At 37.7% G+C, this 24,552-nt stretch overlaps 1 protein-coding gene across 9 annotated transcripts in view; it reads left to right on the forward strand.

The window, feature by feature from the left end:
* Positions 1-24,552, forward strand: part of NRG3 (neuregulin 3) — a 1,065,062-nt gene that overhangs the window by 816,412 nt on the left and 224,098 nt on the right. For all 9 annotated transcript variants that reach the window (XM_033433955.2, XM_033433956.2, XM_033433958.2 and 6 more), the window contains exon 3: positions 997-1,070. In XM_033433955.2, the coding sequence (XP_033289846.2) occupies positions 997-1,070 (74 nt within the window). The remainder of the gene's footprint in view (positions 1-996; positions 1,071-24,552) is intronic.

The following is a 24,552-nucleotide window of genomic DNA, read 5'->3' on the forward strand; positions in this document are numbered from 1 at the left end:
TGTGTTCCTGCTTAACTTGAGCATGAGAGATTAAGCTTCAAGCAGATATACTAAATGCCACCTCCCTGCTTACAGACACTGCTCAGAGGCAGGCGTGTGGAGCCTCAGCTGTATTTTGTTCCTTGAACTGCCCGCTGATGAGCTGAGGCTGTCCGAAGCGGCCAAGCAGCCTTGATTGAGCGAGCTGTGAGAAGACTGTGGACTGGCAGGGCTGAAGCGATATGCCCCATTGCAGGGGTTTTCAGGCAAATTCCCTGCCTCCAAATTGCACCCACCTTAGGAAAGTTGCCTTGTACAATGCCTCGCAGAAAGTACGCACTTTGCACCCGTTTGCTGAATATAAAAGAGAAAAATGAGGAGAGGAAAATGTGAGTTTAAAGAAAATGCACAGAGGCCTTGCACATAGAGATAGATGCCTTTCAGATCTTGCCAGATCTGAAATAAATGCTGCTATTTCTGACCCAGCAGTTAGGCGGCACTGATGGAAGAATTGCTAAGTTAAAAAAAAAAAAAAAGGTAAAATAAGCAAATGAACAAACTAGTAAAACACGAGGAAAATAAACAGCCCAGATCTACTGATAATATTTGATCAATCACGTTAGAAAATGATTTTTTGTTAGGAAAATAACACTTGCAATATGATGCTTTCCGAAGGGGTATTTGCAGTCTTTGAGAGACCAGTGTGTTGCATAAAGAATCCTGCAGAATTATGAGGGTAACCATTATTCATACTGCTCTGAGGGGCATCTTAAATTGCTACTAAGTTTGCTCATTAGATATTACCTATAAAACTATAAAAGCAAAGTGGTGCTGTTTTTTTACACAGACATGACTAAAATTCACCTACTATCAATGTTAGAAACAGACTGAACCAAGCCATACAAAAGCACGAATGTACTGTTCTCACGGTGATGTAATTGGTGGCTACTTTGCTTGTTGAAATCTCGAACCATTCACAAACACCTGCATATGTTTGTCGTTTACCCCTTTTCTCAGGTGCAAAGAAGGCTACCAAGGAGTCCGTTGTGATCAATTTCTGCCGAAAACTGATTCCATCTTATCGGATCCAAGTAGGTCAAGCGTTTTTCTTCTGTCTCTAATACAATATAAAACTCTGAGCCACAGTTGCTAACTCACTGACGGCTGTATCTCAGTTTTGTGTCTCTGAGTGCTGCCAAGGGTGGGAGCTCGGGACAGACAGTCACATTCAAAGTTTGTTCAGAACTGTCTCTGTCCAGGTGTAGGTCTTCTCCAGGGGTGGGGTCTGATTTCCAGATTCATCTCTACCACAACCCTCTGCTGGGAACTGCAGCAAGTCCTGCTCCCTTAGCTTTCAGACTCCCCCACTATCACTCCATTATGAAAGCAAGAATATAGAAACATAAAAGACCTTATTTTTTATCCAAAAGAGTATTATGAGAACTATAGTATCGTATTGCTTCTTACCCACTGGTTGGTAATTTGTGAAAATATTAAACCTATTAACCTTTACCTTCCTAAAGTAAGGAAATACACATAAAAAATTATATAAGAAGTTTTCAAACCAACTGTGAAAACCTCATTTTTAGCAACAGTCTTCGAGTATCAGCGATTACTGTACCAATGACAAATTATTTGGTTTTCCATTCATGAAAGAAGACAATTTGCCACTACAAAATATTGCCACTCATTAGTTTCTGTCTCTATACAGAGTAAAAAGTAACGTTCTATATGAATATGCCCAATTCTGGTCAAATGTGAAATTTTTACTTTATCTGTAAATAATCAGCTCTTTCAATGACTGCTACAATTGCATTGCCACTAAGGAAAAGGGGACTTTTATTGAATCAGAAGTTTAGTTCAGTGAAGATAATGACAGACATTTCCAAATCGTAAAGGCAATATTTTGGTTCTCTGAATACCAAACATGCATAGCATAAACTTTATCATGCATTGACAACAGCCAGGGGTCGCCCGGTCTGTGAATGTGCACATCGCTGCATAATGACCATGTTTAGCCATCCTTCAACACCTTTTCAAAATGCATATTTCCATTTCCCCCTTGAATTTTTAGGTATGTTTCCTCGGGTAAATGTAATATTTTTTAAAAAGGAAATTTTTGTTTAATTCAGTTTGCTTGTGTTTTATCTTGTCAAGGCAAGCTGCCACTGTACGGCGTTCGCTCCTCTTTTTTTTTGCAAATTTAGCTCTCCTAGAGAAAGGTGGTTGTTGCCTAAAAGCCAGCAACCAAGCTAGCCATGATCTGTGTTCTCTGAAATGTGAGGCTCTGGTCTATAGGAGTTTCCCAGGTAGGGGGCAGTTACTAGAATGTGTTGAATCTTTCCTATCTTGTGATTTTTGCCACTTGCTAAGCTGATGTCTGAAAGGTATGGTTGTGGCTAGAGACGTATAATTTGGAGTACTAGAAATCTTACAAAGAAGAGTGGGTTTGCTGATTTCTTTCTTTCTCTTTTTATTCACTTTGATGTATTATACTTAGCTTCCCTCTTTGTTTTTTTTCCCTTCTTTCTTTCTCTTTCCTTCCCTTTTATTGTCCCCTTTCCTTTTCTTCTCTTTATTATTTTCTTGCATCCCTTTATGCTTCCTCCCTTCCCCTCCCTCCTTCCCTCCCTCCCTCCTTCCCTCCCTCCCTCCCTCCCTCCCTCCCTCCCTTCCTTCCTTACTTCCTTCCTTCCTTTCTCTCTCTTTTCCTATATAGCTGTGGAATATCTGTCCAGTACGGGTACCAGGACAGGGCTTGCATATGGTACAGAATGGGCAAAATAATCTTTCTTTACACAGTCTAATCAAACCTTTGCCATTCAGTTGAATATGATAGTCCATCACTGCAAAAGCCGAGAATGAGGCCACTATAAGGACTGTGTGCTTCTCAAAGAAAAATGATCCCATGATCAGAGTCGCCAACCCTGAAAACCTTGGTCTCACATACACAAAAATATTTAGTTCAACAATACTTACAATGGTGAAAAAATAGACACATTCTGAAAAACAAGATTATGTTTAAGTAGCACATTATGTGGCACATCGATCATGTTCCAGTAAATTATTAAAATAAGAGCTGTATGAAATAGTCCTATTAAGTGAAACAGCAAGTTAGAAAATTATTTTCATGTAAGATTGCAATAAGAACTTTCTGTGGTCCAAAGGTGGAAAAAAACATACACTAAAATGCTAAAAGGGAACTTTAAGTATTGGGGTTATAGAAGTATATGAAAAATTTTCCTTTTTATCCTGTTTTCTGTAAAATGACATATCATTATGTGAATCAAAATGCCAGGATGCCTTGTGTTGGGCCGCTCGACACAGGCCTGCAAACCCTGTGCTTGCCCAGCTTCAACATCAAAGAAAGAGCCCAGAGTCAGCAAGAGACAGCAGTGGCTTAATGGATGAGGAAGCTTACATGTCTGAAGCAAGGTCCTGGAGCAGGACCCCACCATCTGTGGCAGATGGCGGGCAGAACATGGTGGCGGGCTTTGCTGGGGTGGAGGGCAGGGTCACCAGTTATAGGGGGAATTAACATCAGGTCGGCTCATTGGTTACCAGGGAAACCAGCAGAGGGACAGCCTGCTTCTCACTGCCCCTTTGATAAGCTATCAGAGTGGAGATGTTCTGATCTAAAGCTACGACAGTCATTAGCTGGAGCCTGGGGCAAGTATGTAAGAACGTCAGTCAGGTGAGTAGGGTGTAGGTGAAGCAGACACTAGTCTAGTCGAGCAGGGGATGTCCAGAGAACAGCCATCTTGAGTGTCCTGACCATACACCTTGAAATTCAAAAAAACAAAACAAAACATTGAGAAACCTATGGGTGAGTCCCTGTGACACAGTTTAAATGGGAAAAGCATTTATTTCCCATTCATCTATGCATGCATCTATTTACTTATGCAATCATTAATTCCTTCCCCAAATATTTTCTGAGCACCCACCAAGGGCCATCTATAATTGGTCAGATTCTCTTAGTACAGAAGTGTACAAACAGGATTTAGGTTCTAAGGCCCCCAAGGCTAGTGAGGGAGAAAAACATGTAGACACATAAGTATGGGCCTGTTTCTGGCAGAAACATTTATTCCTTTGTGATCTTGGCAGATTTATGAAGCCCCTGAGCCTCAGGCCTGTCATCTGTATACTGCCAATAATAATACCTATAGGCATCTATCACCATGATTGACAGGAGGTCAGTTCCAGGTAAACATCAGCCTACTTCCTTGCTTATTCATTGTAATCATACTAATATGTGTTCAGAGTTTACGTGTGTTAGGCACTGGGCCAAAGGACTTTCCTTGGATTATCTCATTAAACCCTCACAATCAAAGTCCAGCAGAGTTACTGGCAAATGACCACATTTTGTAGATGAAGAAATTAGGCCTTGGAGATATTAAATCAACTTGCTCAAGGTCCCACAGCTAGTTAATGCTGGAGTCTAACTTCCAATCCACGTGACTTTGGGACCTGAGCTCCCAACTGCAGGGCTCTTTCCTTCCTTTCCTAGGCCCCTCCTTCCTCTAGTTATTTTCAATATGATATTTATCACTCTAAATTTCATTGGCTGAAACTCAGTGACCTGCAGCAAACATTATTCTAAGGAGCAATATTTGCACAATTTTCATATCTTAATGCAGCAACTTGAGCTTCCATAGAGATGTAAATCCCTAATGAAATTTCCTTGTCAGATTTCTTGCTGAAGGATCGTTTAATTTGCTGCTCATGGTATCTTGGAATGACTCTGCTCTGGAAATAAGCATCCCTCCAACACCCTCCCTCTGCTTTTCCTCCTCTCTCCCTTTTCTTCTCTCTCTCCCTTCTTCTCTCCCCATTTTCTGATTGCATGTTCTATTTAGAGAAATCCTAAGGAACAGTGGGTAGAAGTCTCTGCTGTTTTATTCTCCCCCAGGCGATGCAGAGTTGATCAGAAATGTGTACCTTTGTCAATTAATTTATTATAATTATAATAATAACCTCAAGTTACATGCATTTAGGGAAGCAAAGCCAGGATGTCACTGTGAGAAACTCAATGGCTGATAGGACCAGTGTTTGCACTGTGGCCCCAGGCTGGGTCTTCAGACCTGTTATTCCAAAAACTCACAAGCTGAACCTGTAGTCAGCTCTACTCAGGAAGACTTGTATACACATAAGAATCAAACTTATACAATCTCTTGATGTCAGTTTTCGGAAAAGCATAATGCATTGTCAGATTACTCAAAACCTCATATGGACCCAGGGTATGGAAGCCACATTCCCGTCACAAGGATGGATAAGCAGGGGTTCAGAAGAAAGACAGTGAGAGGAGCAGACTTTCATCAAGATCAAGAGGACGTGACCTTCTGTGGAGGAGCCAGGACCAGCTAATCTAGAATTCCTGAAGAGCTTATACCTGTCCCCTGTTTCCTACTGCTGCCAACACATGGATAGCCACTGTGAACTTCCAGGAAGCGCCGTCATCTTCTTGATGATTTCTAATGTAATTGCTTTGGAACAAATCCATTTTCCTCACAAATACAGGATCGACCTGTAGACTCCTGTTTTCTCTTATCTCCAGTACCCACCCAGGTCAGGTACCATCTCTAGCCTTAAGGCAGAGCTAGATGGAACTGAAGAACCATGAACTGGCCAAGGTTTCAGGCAGATATTGTCCTGGGTCTTCCCGCTTCAGTGCACATGTCAACCTGAGTTATCAGCAAGATCCTGATCTCATCCTTGGCCAAGGAAAGCCTGAGAGCAGCTCCAGAGAATGGATTAAGAGGAGAATCAAAGAATGGTACAGGGTGGAAAAGACACCCATCTGCAGTGTGGGTCCTTTTCCTGACACACAGCCAGTGGTAACCATTTCCGGTCCTCACTGTGCCTTCCTGTCCACATCAGCATCTAATACCCAGTATCCTCAGGGCTGGAGGGAGCTGATAAGTCTGCAAGCCCCACGTTTGGCACGGGGCTTATACAGCTTAAACTCTCAGTGTCATCTGCTCTTCCGCATGGGAGGATGGAGGCTAACTTCTATCTCTAGTCTATATAAACCATTAAAAGAAAATTTTCCACAGACAGTTTACTGATCTAGTAGACTTTTATTCAGCAATTCATGAATCAGGCAGCATCCAATCCAGCAGATAGAAAGGAGCTCTGAAGAACTGTATAAGATGAGAGATTCTTAAAGGCCAAAGTGACCAAGAACAAGGAAGTTAAACTGGGTGTTTGCTTATTGGTTAAAGCAAGGTTACACCACTTATATGGAGCAAAGGAAACTCAGGTAACTCGTGCTGAGCAGGCATGGTTAAGCTAAGCCCTTCTTTTCTGGGAGAGCCAAGCATAGAAACTTAGTTAAGTTTTTGTTTGCTGATATGAGACTTAGCATGAGTGACTCCATCTTGGTTTTAACCTGGTAACTTTAACCGTACTGTCTTACATTCATACTTTGGTTTCTTTGGATCTTAGAAACCAGGCTGTGCTCTCAGGGTGCCCTGTAAGATGCCAGCAGCCTGTCAGGATACGATTCAGATGAAGACTAGCAAAAAATATGATAGGAGTTTTTAGACTTTCCATCACTCCAAACTGGGCTTGTGTACCCCAGCTTCTCAGGAATAATCAGTTTGCAGATCCAAAAAGTAAATTTGCCGTGACATGTGGTTCTAGCCACAGAGGGAGCACCAGGCAGTGAATCAGTTCACAGAACCCTCTTCAGAATGGTTTGCAGGGACAACTAACTCATCAGGTCTCAGCACTATTGGTCTCCTTCCCTGTGTACCAGGAAGCGGATTGGGTCATCACTTACCCAGTGCCCAAACCAGTCAGCCCAGGGCAGAGCGGTGGTGCTTTGCCATGCGTGGCACAGTGAGGGAGAGGGAAACTTGGGAGAGCCTCCAAGAGCCAATGTGGGGCCTGGGAGCCCAAGCAGGAGTTGGCTAAGCAGTTGCAGAGGTTTCCTTGAAGGGTATCAGTGGGGAGTTTCCCAAAGAGACCCATATTCCACCCTTTTGCCTTTCCCGATTTCATGTAGTATATGGAAACGTGTGCAATGTGACAACTACTAGATGGAAGGGTATAAGGAAAGGTCCTCTGAATCAGGAGTTAAAAGATCTTGATTCTAATCCTGTGACCACTCGCTCTTAGCAGTGTGGCCTTGGGTGAATCACAGTGCAATTGAGCCTCAGTTTCTTTATTGTAGAAGAATCCACCAGGCACCCTGGTTAAAAGAAGAAAACAGCCCTCAGTACCGAGCAGGCTGTCCCTGCAAGCCATTCAAAAGTAGGGTCAAATGCACAGCTGAAATAATCTTTTTATTCATTCCTTCACTTATCCTCTAAGTAATTAAGCACATATAAAGTACACCATGCTGTGGAGTCAAACGGTAGTAATTAAGGATCCTACCATCAGTAAACTCATAGTCTAGAAAACTGCATTTATTTAAATTGAATTATAGGCTCCAAAGAATGTGCTATCTGTAAGACATTAAAGTGTTTTTTTTCATTCACTCATTCAACTCTTACTAATAGTTTGACATGGGACAAGTTGCTTAACCTTGATGGGTCCTGGTTTTCTTCTTTATAAAATAAAATATTAATTGTCTCTATTGCAGACAGCTATTGTTGGATTAAATAAAATCTATTCAGAGTAGTTTGTGCTTGACACATGGTGAAAACTCAATAAAAGTTATCTAGAATTATCATTATTTTTTATCTTAACTGTTATTATTGCCTTTATAACTACATGGTATTGCTGCATGAGACATATTATCTGACCTCAAATATCTTCAGTTGCATAGAGGCAAGAAAAAATTGTACAAACAAGTACAAATAATACACATAAAAGACCAGACAGTTTAAGGAACTATCATCAAAATGGGGGACAATAAAAATTCACATGAAGTGGAAGGAAAGGCTTATCTAGGCAGGAGCATGGCAGTGAGTTTTTCACATGGGGTGCTGTGGCTGTGTACTGTTGCACAGGCTGCACACTGCCCAACTTTACAAGTATCATTTGTACTGAAGTGTGAATGAGTCTCTATGGAGGTGGGCTACATGGTCCTGGGTAGGAAATTTCCATTAATAAGTTAGGTGGAGAAACAGAAGGTTCTTGAGGGCACAAAGCATAAACTAATAACCACTTGCTCTTGGCCCATTAATCCTTACTGATGAGAGGGGATGTCTTCCAGACTGAAATCTACTCAGAATACTTAAGTCCCCTACATTACTCTGCCCTCCAGTAGCCATAAAAGCATTGTTAGTAGAATGTATTAATATGTAAAATTTGCAATTCTTAATACCCTTTTTCTGGCCTTGAAAGAAGAGTACCAGAATTATCAGCTTTTGATCATGCCTCTTTGAATCTTACAAAGTCCATCAATTCTATCAGATCTATGCTGTTTTTAGATATTTGATTGCTAACCTAACTTTTACCAATTAAACATGCTAATGCACACCATTTCTAGAACAGTAGGAAGATTAATATATTTACAAGAAAGAAAAAGTTTCTCATGATCACATCACTCAGAGTTTACCACTAATAATCATTTTAGCTCATAGCATTCCAACTGTTTTGTAATTTTTATGTGGAATATATAGTCACCCAAATTTGGAAAATATGTATGTTTACATTTAATATATGTCCTTTAAAAAATAATTTGTAAGCCATGCATTGCAAAATGTGGTGAGATTACACATAATTTTTCTTAACATTTTTCTCTATTTTTCTAATTTTCTACAGTACATATTTATTAACAGTACTTATTAAAAGAATGATAATAACACTTTTTGATGCATCTACATGCCAGGCACTGTTCTAAGCATTTTTCAGATAATCCTCAGATGGCTCTTTGAAGTAGATACAATAAAACCCCCCATTTTAATGATGAAGAAACTGAGACAAAGATAAGTAAAACTGTTTGCTCAAGGATACACTTTAAGTAAGTGCTAGGGCTGGAATTTGAACCCCATAAGTTATGCAGTCTAAATATGAAAAATGAAAAGACAGTCTCAAAAGTTGACAGTAGCTCTTTCCCACAGAGTTATAATCATTATGATTCCTCTTATTGGTCCCCTTCCTTTGAACATCATTATTTTTCTGTGTGACATTTCAGATTCTGCTGTATTAGACTTTGAGGTATCTGCTGAGACATTATGTATGGGTCCCTTTACAAAACTGTGGGCCGAGATGAAGGAGGGAGAATGCCGTCTAGTTTTATCTAGTTTTATTTTTCCAACTGCCACTTCAGTCCCTGGCAGAACAGGGCGGTCTCCAAGGCAGGTGGGTGAGGGAGTCCTACCACGGTGTAAGTGAGCGTGTCCTGTGGTGATGTTCTCTGTTTTTTTTTTTTTAATTTTTCTTGGAATATAGTTGGCTTACAATGTTGTATTAGTTTCAGGTGTACAGCAAGGTGAATCAGTCATATATATGTATCCATTCTTTTCAGATTCTTTTCCCATATGGGTTATTACAGAATATTGAGTAGAGTTCTCTGTGCTATACAGTAGGTCCTTATTAGTTATCTATTTTATATATAGCAATGTGTACATGTTAATCCCTATCTCCTAATTTATCACTTCTCTCCACGTTTCCATTTTGGTGACCATAAGTCTGATTTCAAGATGTGTGAGTCTGTTTCTGTTTTGTAATTAAGTTCATTTGTATCATTTTTATTAGATTCCACATGTAAGTAATATCGTATGGTATTTGTCTTTCTCTGACTTACTTCACTTAATATGATAATCTCCAGGTCCATCCATGTTGCTGTACATGGCATTATTTCATTCTTTTGTATGGCTGAGTAATATTCCATTGTATATATGTACCACATCTTTTTTTTTTTAATTAATTAATTTAATTTTGGCTGCACTGGGTCTTCGTTGCTGCACACGGGCTTTCTCTAGTTGCGGCGAGCAGGGGCTACTCTTCCTTTCAGTGCATGGGCTTCTCATTGTCGTGGCTTCTCGTTGTGGAGCACAGGCTATAGGTGCATGGGATTCAGTAGTTGTGGTAGACAGGCTCAGCAATTGTGGCTCATGGGCTCTAGAGTGCAGGCTCAGTAGTTGTGGCCGCACGGGCTTAGTTGCTCCACGGCATGTGGGATCTTCCTGGACCAGGTATTGAACCCGTGTCCCCTGCATTGGCAGGCTGATTCTTAACCACTGTGCCACCAGGGAAGTCCCTACCACATCTTCTTTATCCATTCCTCTGTTGATGGACATTTAGTTTGCTTCCATGTCTTGGCTATTGTAAATAATGCTGCAGTGAACATTAGGGTGCAGGTATCTTTTCGAATTATGATTTTTCTCCAGATATATGCCCAGAAGTGGGATTGCTGGATCATATGGTAGTTCTATATTTAGGCTTTTAAGGAACTTCCACACTATTCTCCATAATGGTTGCACCAATTTACATTTCCATCAATAGTGTAGGAGGGTTCCTTTTTCTCCACACCCTCTCCAGGATTTATTGTTTGTAGATTTTTTGATGATGGCCATTCTGACAAGTGTGAGGTGATACCTCATTGTGATTTTGATTTGCATTTCTCTAATAATTACTGATGTTGAACATCTTTTCATGTGCTTTTTGGCCATCTGTACGTGTTCTTTGGAGAAGTGTCTACTTAGATCTTCTGCCCATTTTGGGATTGGGTTGTTTGCTTTTTGAATATGTAGCTGCATGAGTTGTTTGTATATTCTGGAGATTAATCCCTTGTTGGTTGCTTTGTTTGCAAATATTTTCTCCCATTCTGTGGACTGTTTTTGTTTTGTTTATGGTTTCCTTTGCTGTGCAAAAACTTTTAAGTTTAATTAGGTCCCATTTGTTAATTTTTGTTTTTATTTTCATTACTCTAGGAGGTGAATCAAAAAAGATATTGTTTCGATTTATGTCAGAGAGTGTTCTACTTATGTTTTCCTCTAAGAGTTTTATAATATCCGTCCTTACATTTAGGTCTTTAATCCTGCCGTGAGGCTTCCACTCTGCCCACACCTACCTCTCTGAACAGGAAATCCTAGCAGCACTCTCCTTCCCTGCCTAGAGGGCACCTACACCTGTGGTTGGTGTAAGCCGGAAGTTGCGTAGCCCGTGGGTTACCTGCTCTGGGAGGTTTCCGTTCAGAATGGGTGCTCTGGTTCCACCCCTCCCCCACTGCCCTTCCCCTACCCTCTCCAATTTGAGGGATCTTAATAGGGTTCTTACTACTCACACAAGCTGTTGATAGCCTGAGTACGTTCAGCCTTCAGTACAGTTTAATTTTATATACACAGTATTTTGCAGTTTATTTCTATATTTGTCGTATTTGGCTAATTACTTATGCATGAGGGTGGCACCTCCACACCAGAGATTTATACATTGATGTAACTTTCTTCCAGTATCCATAAAGTATTGCCATTTTCACTGAAAATCTATGTGGAGATAACCTTTACTGAGTATTCCAGTGGCCTTTTTATTTGGAAGTTTCCAAGCGGTACACTTTGAGCATAAGAAGAATTGAAAGAAAAATGGTGGAAAGTTTCGCCAAGAGTATCTGAAGATTAAAAACAAAGAAACAGTAACCACAAGACTAAATTGGCCTTTACCCAAGGGTGTACAGGGCATCTGAGATTACCTTGCTCATACCTTTTTGTGTTTCCTCCTCATACTCCATTTTGGATAAATTTAAATCACATCTAATAACATTACATGCATCACTAGAGAGTTACCACTACCCTCTATGAAATACAGAAAAAAAAAATAATGATTTTCCTCTATGTTAATAAGCCTTTCCTAAATGCATCTATTTATTTACATCCTGTGCACAGAAGCTGTTATGTTTTGGAGATAAATAGCAGAATTACTTGTTAATTTTGAAAGTGTTTTATATGATGCTTTTGCTGGGAGATGACCAATATAGTGCTGTACCAAGCTGCACACCCCCCATCCTCCTTTCCTTGAGAGAGCTATTTTGAGAGAGCATGATAGAGCAATTTCACTCTTGTGTAACTAACATGAAATGGAATGATTTGAGCTATTACCATCTTCATTTCTAATTTGGTACTACCATCACTCTTTCATTTTTTATCTAGTTTTAAAAATTGGACATGCAAATTGTAAATAGCCTCTCATAATGTGGATTGTAAAGATGAGACAGAAAAGTATAAAAATCTACCACATTGTTGTCAGTAATCAGAGACACAGGGTTATGGGTTTTCTCTTAATACTAAAGTCATATTTTTAATTCCAACAGAGATGTTTTCACGGAATGAGGACATACTGTGTGGCAGACATTGTCTATGCCACTATCTCTACTTCCTCGTTTATTACCCACCCCTTACTTGGGGTTATTCTATAGTTGAGGAAACTAAGATTCAGAGAAATTAATTAACCCATCAAAATCACTGAGTTTCTAAGAATTTAAATTCTAATCTGTAGATTATACCCTTTAGCTTTCCAAGTACTTTCTCTTAGGGACCAATAAAGTGTTTGTGTTTTTATTTTTAAGCCAAGGAACTGACGTTTCAAGGACAAAGTAACACAGAAGTTGGTTTTAGAACGTTTGTTGCAATAGGAGCTTTTTATTTATTTATCTATTTATTTATCTAGATAGATCTATCTCTCTGTCCTTTGATTGTTTGCTTGATTGATTTTTCATGAGGAGTTAAGGGCAAGGCATTCTCCATCATAGCTAGTGGTATGCTTAAAAATTCAACTTAAAATAGGTGAAAAGATGGGTGCACAATTAGTACAGTTTGGGATAGAATGCTGTATTAAGCTATACAGTACAAGGTGCATAGTCTAGTTCCTAACACACAACAAGCACTTGATGAAATTGTGAGCAGTTATAATGAATTTTTGATGATTTGTTTTATATGAGAATAAACTTTTGAGAACAGGCACTGGATCTTCTACATTTCTGGCTCTCTTAACTTTTCAGTCTCCCCTTACGAATAGAGGTTAACTATTCAGTTTTACTGGTTGGTACCTCCATTGTCTCCATTTTCTTTGGAATCTTGAAAACCAGTCCTTTTAAGAAAGTTCGGTGGTGTAAAAATTAATGTGGAATCGATCTGGCAGATAAACACTTGATTCCCCACTGTGTTTTAAACCATGAGGAGGTTTTCAAATTTTCAGTTTTTCCTGGTTTCTTGTCTTCACAGCAGTGCTCTGTAATTATGCCTGTGGGAAGTTTCCAGATATTGGGCATAGCCCACCTCAGTGGTCTAGGAACACATTCCAGACCCAATCGAAGTGTTTCGTGATAATCTGGAAATGTTTCCCCTCAATTAAGAATGAACAATGAGGAATTTAAAAAGCAAACATTTCTATAATGTAAGCCAATTCTGATATAAATAACATTTATTAAGGACCTATTTTGGTTCATGCAAGAAACTTTGCCAGGTGCACTCACATATGTTGTATAGGTTATCATTTAACTCTGACAAGTACAAGATAAAATAGTTATTTCTATCCCCATTTATTTTTGAACAATACAAACAAGACTAAGTAGGCAATATCTAGAGGAAGAAAACTGTGGAGATTTATTGTGGAAATAAGAAGACAAATTGAGAGAAATAGCGTGCTCTAACATAGAACATATTTTGTAAAAGTCTATTGTTTCTTGAATATATTTCACTATAGTTTCAAATAAAATCCTCAGACTATTTCTTAAACCTTTATTTTAGTTTTTCTTTATTTTTGTGTGTGTGTTTCATTATGAAATTTAATCAGCAGATTGTTGAAAAATAAAATGCAGATTCTACAGGAGAACAGGGATTGTGTTGGGTTTGGTTACCACTATATCCCAAGTATTGTACCTAACATGCTTCCATCATATCAGACGTAGAAGTATATTTGATTGAATTAGTGAAATAGAAACTTGTCCAAGTTTACATGTTTTTCTACTTCTCATTTTTAAATATGTTTTTTAGTCCATCCACTTCAAAATTTAGTATCAACTCAATGTCTACGACTTTGCTAAGTGTTATGAATAATTAATATAGTAACAATATTTTAAAATACAATTTTTGGCTTAATTTAATTTTAGGATAGTAATACATTCCTAGGATTCAAATCAAACAGTATAAAAAGGTTTAAGATTAAAGTCTTCTACCCCATTCCCCATTCACCTATTTCTCCTCTCACAGGCAATCAGTGTTGTTAGTGTCTTATAAAACTTTATAGTTATTTTATAATATATTTATAAATGAAAGTAATGTATTTATTATAAATACATTATATTTATAATATATTATTATACTATACTTATAATATAGTATATTATAAATAAGTAATATATTTCTAAAAGCAAAATGAACCAAAAATCCCCCCTTTTTTGTATAAGTAACAGCTGATAGTACACACTGTTCTGTATTTTGCTTTTCCACTTAGCAGTGGATCTTCAAGGTAATTTTATTTCAGTACCTATAGAACATTTGCATTCTTTTTACAATTGAATAGCCTATTTCTTTTTACATCGATTGCATATAACATAATAGGACAAATAGCATCTTATGTGTGGATTTGCATTTAGGTTATTTTTTATTTACAGTATGCTGTTTTAAACAGTATGAGGGATAAATTTCTGGAAGTGGAACATCTGAATCCAAAATATGTACCTCTGTAGATACTGGACCTGTCCTCATTGTCAGTCCTCCAGTCGTACCATTTTAAACTCTCACACCTTCTCCAAACCTTCTGTTTCTCCAGTCTCTTTAACACAACAAATTGCTTTATCAAACTACTTTATCTTTGTTCAGACTTAGAAGGGTGCTAGTCATGTAGTTTTTAACCTAATTTCTTTTACGATGAGTGACATGGACCATCTTTTCATATGTTTAAAAGCTAGTTTCCTTTCCTGGGAACTCTCTTAATATCCCTTGGTGAGTTTTCTGTTCAGTTTTTGTAATGGTTTGTAGGAGTTGTTTATATGTAAAGGAATTTAGGCCTTTGATAGTGAGTGATACGAGGTTGAAATCGTTTGTTTTTTCTTTTAACATTTACATTTTGTCTTTGGTTATAGTAGTTTGTGCCAAGCAGGAAACATCCTTCCTTCCTTCCTTCCTTCCTTCCTTCCTTCCTTCCTTCCTTCCTTCCTTCCTTCTTTCCCTCCCTCCCTCCCTCCCTCCCTCCCTCCCTCCTCTTCTTTCTTTCTCATAGTATAATAGAATGAATCAATTACTTTCTTTTGGGGCTACTGGGTTTTGTGTAATACTTTGAAAAGATCTTTCTCACTAACTTTATTCAATAGTTTTCCCATATAAATTGGATAGTTTTATTATTTTATGCTTAAATCTTGAAAAAGATATAGATTTCTTTTTTCCTAGATGATTACACAGATTCCCAAGATGATTTTGTTAGTAATATAATTATCAGTAGCATATATGTTCATGACTTAAATGGCATTTATGTATTAAATATCATATACGTATAAATAAATAAAATATAAAAGGCATAACTAAATATCAAATATTTATTTGGTTCTATTTCTGATCTTCCTATTTTGTGCCATTGACCTCTTTGTGTAATATTCTTAACTAAAATACATAGGAGGAGGCAGGTTCTCCTTCAGTTACCCAAACCCATCCCCCCAGATTTTCTGACTATTTGGGTTTCATTAACTAATTCACTACTGACAACTTATTAGTAATATAGATTTGGGGGCTGTATGTTACATTTAAAGGTAGCCATGATGGGCCATGAGTTAATGAAGCAGAAGAAGACAGGTGGCAAATAAATAAATAAATAAATAAAATAAGGGAGATGAAGAGAGAGAGAGACAGAGAGAGACAAAAGCCAGGAGGAAGACTTGCCAACATTTCCAAAGGACGAAGCTTAACCCCAGTAAATTGGCAACTACCTTATCATCCAGAGATCAGTCTCACTGTTTGATAGCACTCTTTGCTTTATAAGATCCCTCCATCTTCACACTTTTTAAGGAGGTTTCATTTTCTAAAACAAATATATATTAGTTTAACATAAAAATTTATATTATTGGGGGTGACTCATTACTGGTCTATATTATCATAATATCAGAAGTTAGTGATACTAGTAATTTAGTATGTGATGAGCATGAGCAGAAACATGCCAACAATTGTACAACTGCAGACTACTGTGCTATTAATAATCTTGGAATTGAACTGTTCAATATTCATGTTGGTCAGCACATCAAAGAATGCTGAAGCTGACATCTTTTTTGTGCTGATATAGAAGAACCAGATGATATCTCAAGTTGGAACCCTGGGTTCCTTAGAAAAGAAGTTTACCTGGTAAATGGTCAGGGGCAGAAGGATATATCTCATGAATAGCTCAGGTAATTTTATTCTTCCTATTCCATTCCTAACAAGCATGATTCTGGACAATCTTCAAGGCATTATCAGCAAAGAAAAATATGAATGCCGCTCTTTTTCTTTTTTCTTAATGTGCACATTACTATTTTAATGCATTTTTAAAAATTTGTATTGGCGTATAGTTGACTTACAATGTTGTGTTAGTTTCTGGTGTATAGCAAAGTAAATCCATTCTTTTTCAGATTCTTTTCCCATGTAGGTTATTACAGAATACTGAGTAGAGTTTCCTGTGCTATACAGCAGGTCATTATTAGTTATCTATTTTTTATATATAGTAGTGTGTATATGTCAATCCCAATCTCCTAATTTATCACTTCCCTCCACATTTCCCCTTTGGTAAGCATAGGTTTGATTTTGAGATCTGTGAGTCTGTTTTTGTTTTGTAAATAAGTTCATTTGTATTATTTTTATTAGATTCCACGTATAAGTAATATCATATGGTATTTGCCTTTCTCTGTCTGACTTACTTCACTTAGTATGATAATCTCTAGGTCTATCCGTGTTCCTGTCAATGGCATTATTTCATTCTTTTGTATGGCTGAGTAATATTCCATTGTATATATGTGTCACATCTCCTTTATCCAGTCATCTGTCGATGGACATTTAGGTTGCTTCTATGTCTTGGCTATTGTAAATAGTGCTGCAGTGAACATTTGGATGCAGGTATCTTTTCAAATTATGATTTTCTACAGATACATGCCCAGAAGTGGGATTGCTGGATCTTATGATAGTTCTATACTTAGTTTTTTAAGGAACTTCCACACTATTCTCCATAATGACTGTACCAATTTACGTTCCCACCAATAGTGTAGGAGGGTTCCTTTTTCTCCACACCCTCTACAGCATTTATTGTTTGTAGATTTTTTGATGATGGCCATTCTGACAGGTGTGAGGTGATACCTCATTGTGGGTTTGATTTGCATTTCTCTAATAACTACTGATGTTGAACATCTTTTCATGTGCTTTTTGGCCATCTGCCACTGTCTTTTTCATGTGTCCCAGTTTGTGTGGTGCCCAGAAGCAGAATATATAGTCAGATGTATCCATCCTCCCTTGTCCTAAACAAGCAGTTATTAGTATACTTTTTTTGTAGTCATAACTCCATCTACCATTGATGGAGTTATGTGTGCTCTTCTATAATCTCATAACAGTTTGTATATTCTTCTCAACATGGTCGGCCTGGAAAGGGATCTGCCATTTACTGGATACCTAATATCTCTTATTTTTCCACACTTAATTTCATTTCATCCCTGTCTCTCTGCCCCAGAAGCCTCTGAGATTAATATTATTTGTTGCCATTTTGCAGGTGTGATGCTGGGTCATAGTTTTAGGTGAGGCTTAAGCAATAAGCTTCACTCACAGCTGTATTAGCGGCAGGGAAAGGACAGCTCTGACATCCTTGGCTTCCACAGGGGGAGATTCCTGAAAGAAGAGAGAGGATTACTTCAACCAAAGGAAATTTGTACGGATTAGGCGAGAGAAATATCTACAAAAATAGAGAAAACCATTCTACTGTTAATGAACTACTTATAAACAATCACAGACCAAAATTTGATACATAATTTATTTTCTGCTTGTCCTTAGGATCTGATGTTGGGTCTAGGTGTCCCATCTATTTCACATTTCTCTGATCCTCCAGTTGAGTATTGCAATCAAAGAAGAAAGTAAACTTGACTTTGCTTGTTCTTCATAAAGCCAGGTTGCCCCTCAGTGAGGCCAACATCTTCCACTTGTTAGCACTGACCAATGTCTCATAAATGTGTTTTTGCACTTTGTTGTATTTAGCATGCTCACTGATTTATAGTCTAAGGATTTACTTTATACACTTCTCTTCTCTAAATGTGAAAATATATGGTTTTCGGTCTTGCAGTGAATCCTCTAAGAAAGCAGATGGTAGATTAGATCTCAGTCCAAAGTTCTCTCTCTCAGGATCTGGGATATAATCCAGTCAGCCTGGGACCCTAAAACTCATTTGTACTGAAATGCTCTCTTATCCATCATTCTGTACTTCGACAGCTCTTTTTTTATGTCTGTTCAGCCTTTTGTACAAAACTTGCTTCTCCTTGAAAGAAAATATGACTATACTTAACACACTGATTAATTTTATTTTATCTTAATCATAAATAACTTTATACAGGTATACCCCAGAGATATCGCAGGTTTGGTTTCAGGCCACTGAAATAAAAGGGATATCACAATAAAGCAAGTCACATGAACTTTTTGGCTTCCCAGTGCATATAAAGCTATGTTTACACTCTACTTAGTCTACTAAGTGTGCATTGTCTCAAAAAAAATAAGCTATATACCTTAATTAAAAATACTGCTGAAAAATTCTAACCATCTTCTGAACCTTCAGTGAGTTGTAGTAGTAACATCAAAGATCACTGATCCCAGATCACCATAAGAAATATAATAGTGATGAAAAAGTTTGAAATATTGTGAAACTTACCATAGCATGATCCAGAGACATGAAATAAGCAAATGCTGTTGGAAAAATGGTACCCACAGACATTCTTGATACAGGGTTGCCACAAACCTTCAATTTGCGAAAAACATGATATCTCTTAAGTACAATAAAGTGAAGGGCAATAAAACTAGTTATGCCTGTACCAGCATCTTCAAACGGCAGGCAAATCTTTTCCTGTTTTTTCTCTTGCTCTAGAATACCAAACCCTTCCTTCCGTCCCCCAATTCAATTCTTCTTTTGGCCTTTGCATCTTTTCCTTTTAAGATCTAAATATTCAGGTTTCTGAACCTATATTTATAGGTCTCCGTCAACTGCTTTCATCATTAAAGTAGTATAGTTTCAGTAAACCTGAGAGAAGAATAACCAGTTGTGAGTGGAAATGGGTCACTCAGAGGCCAGTGTAACGCTGACTGTACCACAATGACTCTGAGGGCCCCTCATCGTTCGGTGGAAACAACTGAGGGGAACAAGCCTGTCTATGAAGCGTGCTAGTGTGTTAGTGGTTTCCTGACCAGTTCGAACTAGATCTTTTTCTCTACTTCGCATGTAATGTCAGAGAATGGAAAAACTGTTATATTTTTAAGGGAAATTCAGTATAAGGAATTAAGTAAGCATACATTTTCCCCGTCATTTATAATTACTGATGAAGCCAAGACTTACAATGTTTATAAAATCATTTGGTAAAAGAAAGGAAGGCAACCATACATATGACAAATTTTACAAAATAATGTATGTGAAATTCTTCTCAAGGATAAATGTGTACTTATCTCGAAAAATTCAAATTGAACTTTACAATCAGATCATGTGCTTTCCCAAGGATGTCCCACCTGTGCCCTATATACATATGCACTAATTGTGATTCACTGATTTATTTGATTGTGGACATAAAAAAAATAAGCAGTGCATTTTACAAGGGACTACAGATTCTCCCTTTTAGAGTTGAGAAAGAAAGATACAGACCCTGTCCTCATGGAACTTATAAGAATAAATAATTATACTAGTAAGTAAGTAATTAATATTTGTGAAAAATGCCATGAAGTAAACATCCAGAATGCAATAATGATATAAGACGCAGAAACTGAACCTTTTTGGGAGGAGGGTTGTGGACCAAGCACTGTTCTAAGCAGATAGGCAAAGCATCTATTCTTATCTATGTGATTGGTGAGATGCTGATTCAGAATAAACAGAGTAATAAGTATATACACAATCTTAACAGGCAGTGATGCGTATTTGAGTAGAGAATGATTGGATTGCTATTTTATTTTCAATTTGATCAGAAAAGAAATATTATTTAAACTGAGATCTGAATAACAAGAGAGGAAAAAGCCTTTGAGGGAAGTGCATTCCATGAAGAGAAAACATCCAAGACCCTAAGCCTGGGGTAAACCTGATATGTTCAAAATGAAACATACACATACGTATAAAAGGCCAGAATGATGACACATAGGATGAAGACCAAGATGACCATATAATTGTCCTTCTAATCAGGACACTTTAAGAGTGAAAGTAGATGCTATGAGTAATAGTAACTAGGCAATAAGCATGCAGGATTATCTGGACAGTCTGGACTTACGATCATTTTAGACAAGTGCTTCTCATCCAGGATCAATTTTGCCCCCCAGGGGACATTTGGCAACATCTGGAGACATTTTTAGTCACCCCTACTTGGGGGTGAAGTTGCTTGGCATCAGGTGGCTAGAGGTCTCCTACCACGCACAGGACAACAACCCACACAAAGAATTATTTGGTCCAAACTGCCCATGTTGCTGAGGTTGAGAACTTCTGCCTTAGGCTGGGAAGGTGAGCAAGTGTAGTGTAGTCAGGGACTAGATCATGTGCATATTTTTAAAGTAGGGTGAGTTATTTATATTTTTATTCTAATTGTGATGTGAAGCCATTGGAGGTGTTTAAGTCAGAGTGATGTAAGTCACTTACAGTTTTAAAAGATCTCTTTGGCTTCTGTGTGATAAATGTAGGAGGGAGGGGCAAGGACAGAATTATGTACATCTGTTAGAAAACAAGGAATTCTGGTGCTTAGAACCAGTGTTAATACACATAGGGGGAAGTGTGATTTTGGAAATAAAGTCAACAGGACTAGACAATGGAAAGGATGTGGGGAACAAGGGGAGAACAAATCAGAAATGACTTCCAGTTGCACTTGAGCAACTGGATGGATGCTCTTCCCAATGCAGAAACTATAACAGCTTGAGAAGGTTTAGCTGGAGAGTGAGGGGAATCAATAGTTCTGCTTCAGCAAGCATGTTTGAGATGCCTGTTTGTGTGGAGGCTAGAGTTTTGCAGAGAGATTAGGGTGAGGTTTATGGATCTGTGAATCATCAGCATATACATAGATAGTGATTAAAGTCAGGGGAAAGATGCAGTCCCCTAGAAAGAAAGGTTAGAAAATATACATATATTTAAAAAATTAAATGGAGTTCCCAGGATTCTCTGACGTTGTGAAACAGAATAAAGTAGAAAAGCCGAAGGTATAGACTGAAGTGAAGCAGCAAGGGGTGTGAGAAAACGCAAGATGATTGGGGCTTACAGAAACTAAGAGAAAGAGAAGGTGGTCAACTATCTTAAGTGACACTAGGGGCTGAAGTAATGTAATAAAAGATATTTGAAAATTAGATTTGGGTACGTGGAGGACACTTGTGATCTTCATAGGAGCAGTGTCTTGGGTTGATAGGGAAAGTAAGCCCAGTTGAAATTGGTTGAGAGAAGTGTTAATATAAGGAAGTAGAAAGCAGTCACTATAGAAATTCATTATAAGACGTTTAGCTATGGTTTTTTATGAGAAACATTTCTATGTTAAAATAATAAAATACATGTAGAGAGAAAATAATTACGTAAGTGAAGTTCCTGAGAAAGCAAGTGGAGTTTAATTTAGTGCTTAAGTAGGAGGGTTGCCCTTTTGCCCTTTGATAAAAGCAGGAGGATATCTTCAGTAGTAACAGCAAGGAATGCAGAGTGTATAAAGATGTGGTGGGTTTGCCGAGGAGGTAAAGCTCGAGCAGAGTTAAAAGATGTGTAGTGCATTAGTTAACAAGATGCTGTTGGGGGCAAGGGCAGGAGTAGGGTGAAGGAGGTCATTTTGTTCAAAGTCCTCACACAGGAAGTGCTTTGATTCATTTGAATAACTGAGAAGGAGGAGAAAGGAAGACTCAGTAAATACTTACTGAACAGAGGAATAATTGTTGTCAGTTGAATGGAATGCGTATGTTTTATTTCTTGACAAATTGTTTTTAATTAAATTTAAAACTCCTATTGAGTTTTAGTTTCAAAGCAATTTTATTTGGGAATTTCAGCTTAAATGATATTAGTCAGTGTCTTTATCTCTAGAGTTGTAAATCTCTCCAAAATAGTTTTTTCTCAGTCTTTCTCTATGCTAATAATATCAGTAAAGCCAACTTGAACAAAATGTCCCATGTGAATTGAAACTATTTCACCTCAAATGGTTTGTCATACCCATGTTGAAATGAAGCAGTTTTGATTTACTGCAGTTGAGGTGGAATGGAGACTGCTGAAATTTACAAGCCTGATTCTGCTTTTATGGTCTTACTTGAGGTTGACCTTAATGCTCCAGTACCCTCCCGAATCTATGTTTTTTCAAGTGTCTGTAATGCTCAGTGTTGGGCATACCCTTGGATGACACTGTCAAATGAGGAAGTTTACAGAACATCTGGTTTGAAAACAAGTTTTTAAGAGAGTTTTAAGAATTAAAACCCGAAGTCAAACAGTTTTCCAAATTATAAATGACCAAATCAGCGAATATAGAAGGGTTTTTATGAGTCATGAAATACCAAATTATAAATGACCAGATCAGTGAATATAGAAGGGTTTTTATGAGTCATGAAATATAAGAGGAAATAGTTCTAGAGAGATAAAAGCAGAGAAGGGAAATACTTCAGTGAATACAAATTCTCCCTTTCAATAATAAAATATAAAAAAATATGAATAAATGTATGACAACCCATTGCAAGTTCTGATAAGACTCAACTTTCCCTCTCTATCCTCATTAAAAATCTTGAGAAAAAACATTTTCAAGATTTCAGGGTTTTAACAAAAGGGAATCTAGTGATTTCTGATTGTTCTCCCTCACCTTCTCACCAATGAAGATCCAGTTCAGCAATCTGTGGCTATCCATTTTACTGCATCCCAAATTCATCTTGTCCTGGTAAAGAACAGAAGAACAGAGGCACTCCTATCTCAGCATGGAGGGCTAGTGAAAACCTGTCTTTCACATGCTCTATATACAGAGAGAAATTTCTAAAATAATAAGCAGGTGAGATTGGTTTTGGCAAAGGGCTGACCCATTTAATTTAATGTAAAAAAAAAAAAAGTAATGTAAAAATAAAGAAAGTACTGTTTAGTGTGAGTGAAAGACCACCTCTACCTTCAGTCAAGCCACATTAACTTCTTTAACCAACAGCAGCAATGAATGAAAACAAGAGTAAGTCATGAGGACAGAAGGGTATAATGTGTTTTACCAAAACTTTCTGAAAAATCTGTCAAATGCCAGAGTGCTCATATCACAGAGAGCCTGATCATGGTGCTTCTGGTTTGCTCTTGGCACAGATGACACACACTACAACGGGGGCGACCAAGGATGGTACACGTAGCCAGTGTGATGAGAATGTGTCTTTTCCAGCAGAATTAGGGTAACACACATAGACATACAAGTCCTTGGGACAAAGGAAACTTCTAACCACAAGTCCCAACTCTCATTGACAGAAATCTTCTCAATACATCCTATCATTCAAAAATAGAAATCAATAATAATAATAATACTGATCTGATCTTTAAAGAAAAATAGAAAGGAAGAGAGGAAGGGAGAGAAGGAGGAAAGGACAGAGGAAGGGAGGAAAAAAGGGAGGGAGGGAAGGAAGGAAGGAAGGAAGAAAGGGAGGAAGAGAGAAAGAAAGAAAGAGAAAAGAAAGAAAAAATATAGATAGATTAGGCACAAAACACCCAAAGAGAAAATTCCAAGGGTCCTATGTGAATGAGCAGGTGGAAATGAGCTTTAGGGCTAAAGCCATGAGTTTCGAAGTAACGTATATCATGTGAAATAAAAATTAGAAAACACCCTATCCAGTGCCCTCAACTGGAATATGACCTATCTGGGTCTTCGCAGAAAAAAGAAAGCCAAAGATAAGTACTTGGCCATGGTTTGGAGTTTGAATTTACTCTTACTTTTGAGTTGATAGAGTAGCAGGTAACCTACTCCACAACCTTGGGTCCCAAGAGAGACAAATAGGAAGCTTTCCCATAGAGATGCCCACAATCAAGGGCACATCCAGTCCCTAATGAATAAAGCTAGTGATCTCACAGGAAAATTTACAACAAAAATAAGAAAAAACATGTAAGAAAATCATCCATGGGATAGTGTTAGCAAATGTAAAAGTCAACCCAGAATGAAGCACAAAGAGATAAGGTGAGGAACAATGTGAGAGAGTTCTAGAAAAAAGTGTGCAAAATTTGAATAGAAAACATGGGAAAGTTTCAAATCAAAAATAAAAAAGGTTATAATAAATTAAATGAAAAGGAAGAGAAAAAAATCACTCCTGATAATTCATAGTGAAACATAATCATTAAAAAAAGGAAAAGGCAAAATACTATTATCATCTCTATCATCCAACTTAATATTGGAATTTCTAGCAAGCCTAATAACAGGAAAATCAGTAGGATGAAAGGACTTTAAAGGATGAAGCAAAATTATATTGTTTTAAATTGCAGCAGCTACAATTTATCTATGTAGACAATTCAGGAAAAAATGGAGAATAATTATCAAAACTAAAAAGAACTAAC

Source organism: Orcinus orca, chromosome 14 (genome assembly GCF_937001465.1).
Source record: "Orcinus orca chromosome 14, mOrcOrc1.1, whole genome shotgun sequence".
Classification (NCBI taxonomy): Eukaryota; Metazoa; Chordata; class Mammalia; order Artiodactyla; family Delphinidae; genus Orcinus; species Orcinus orca.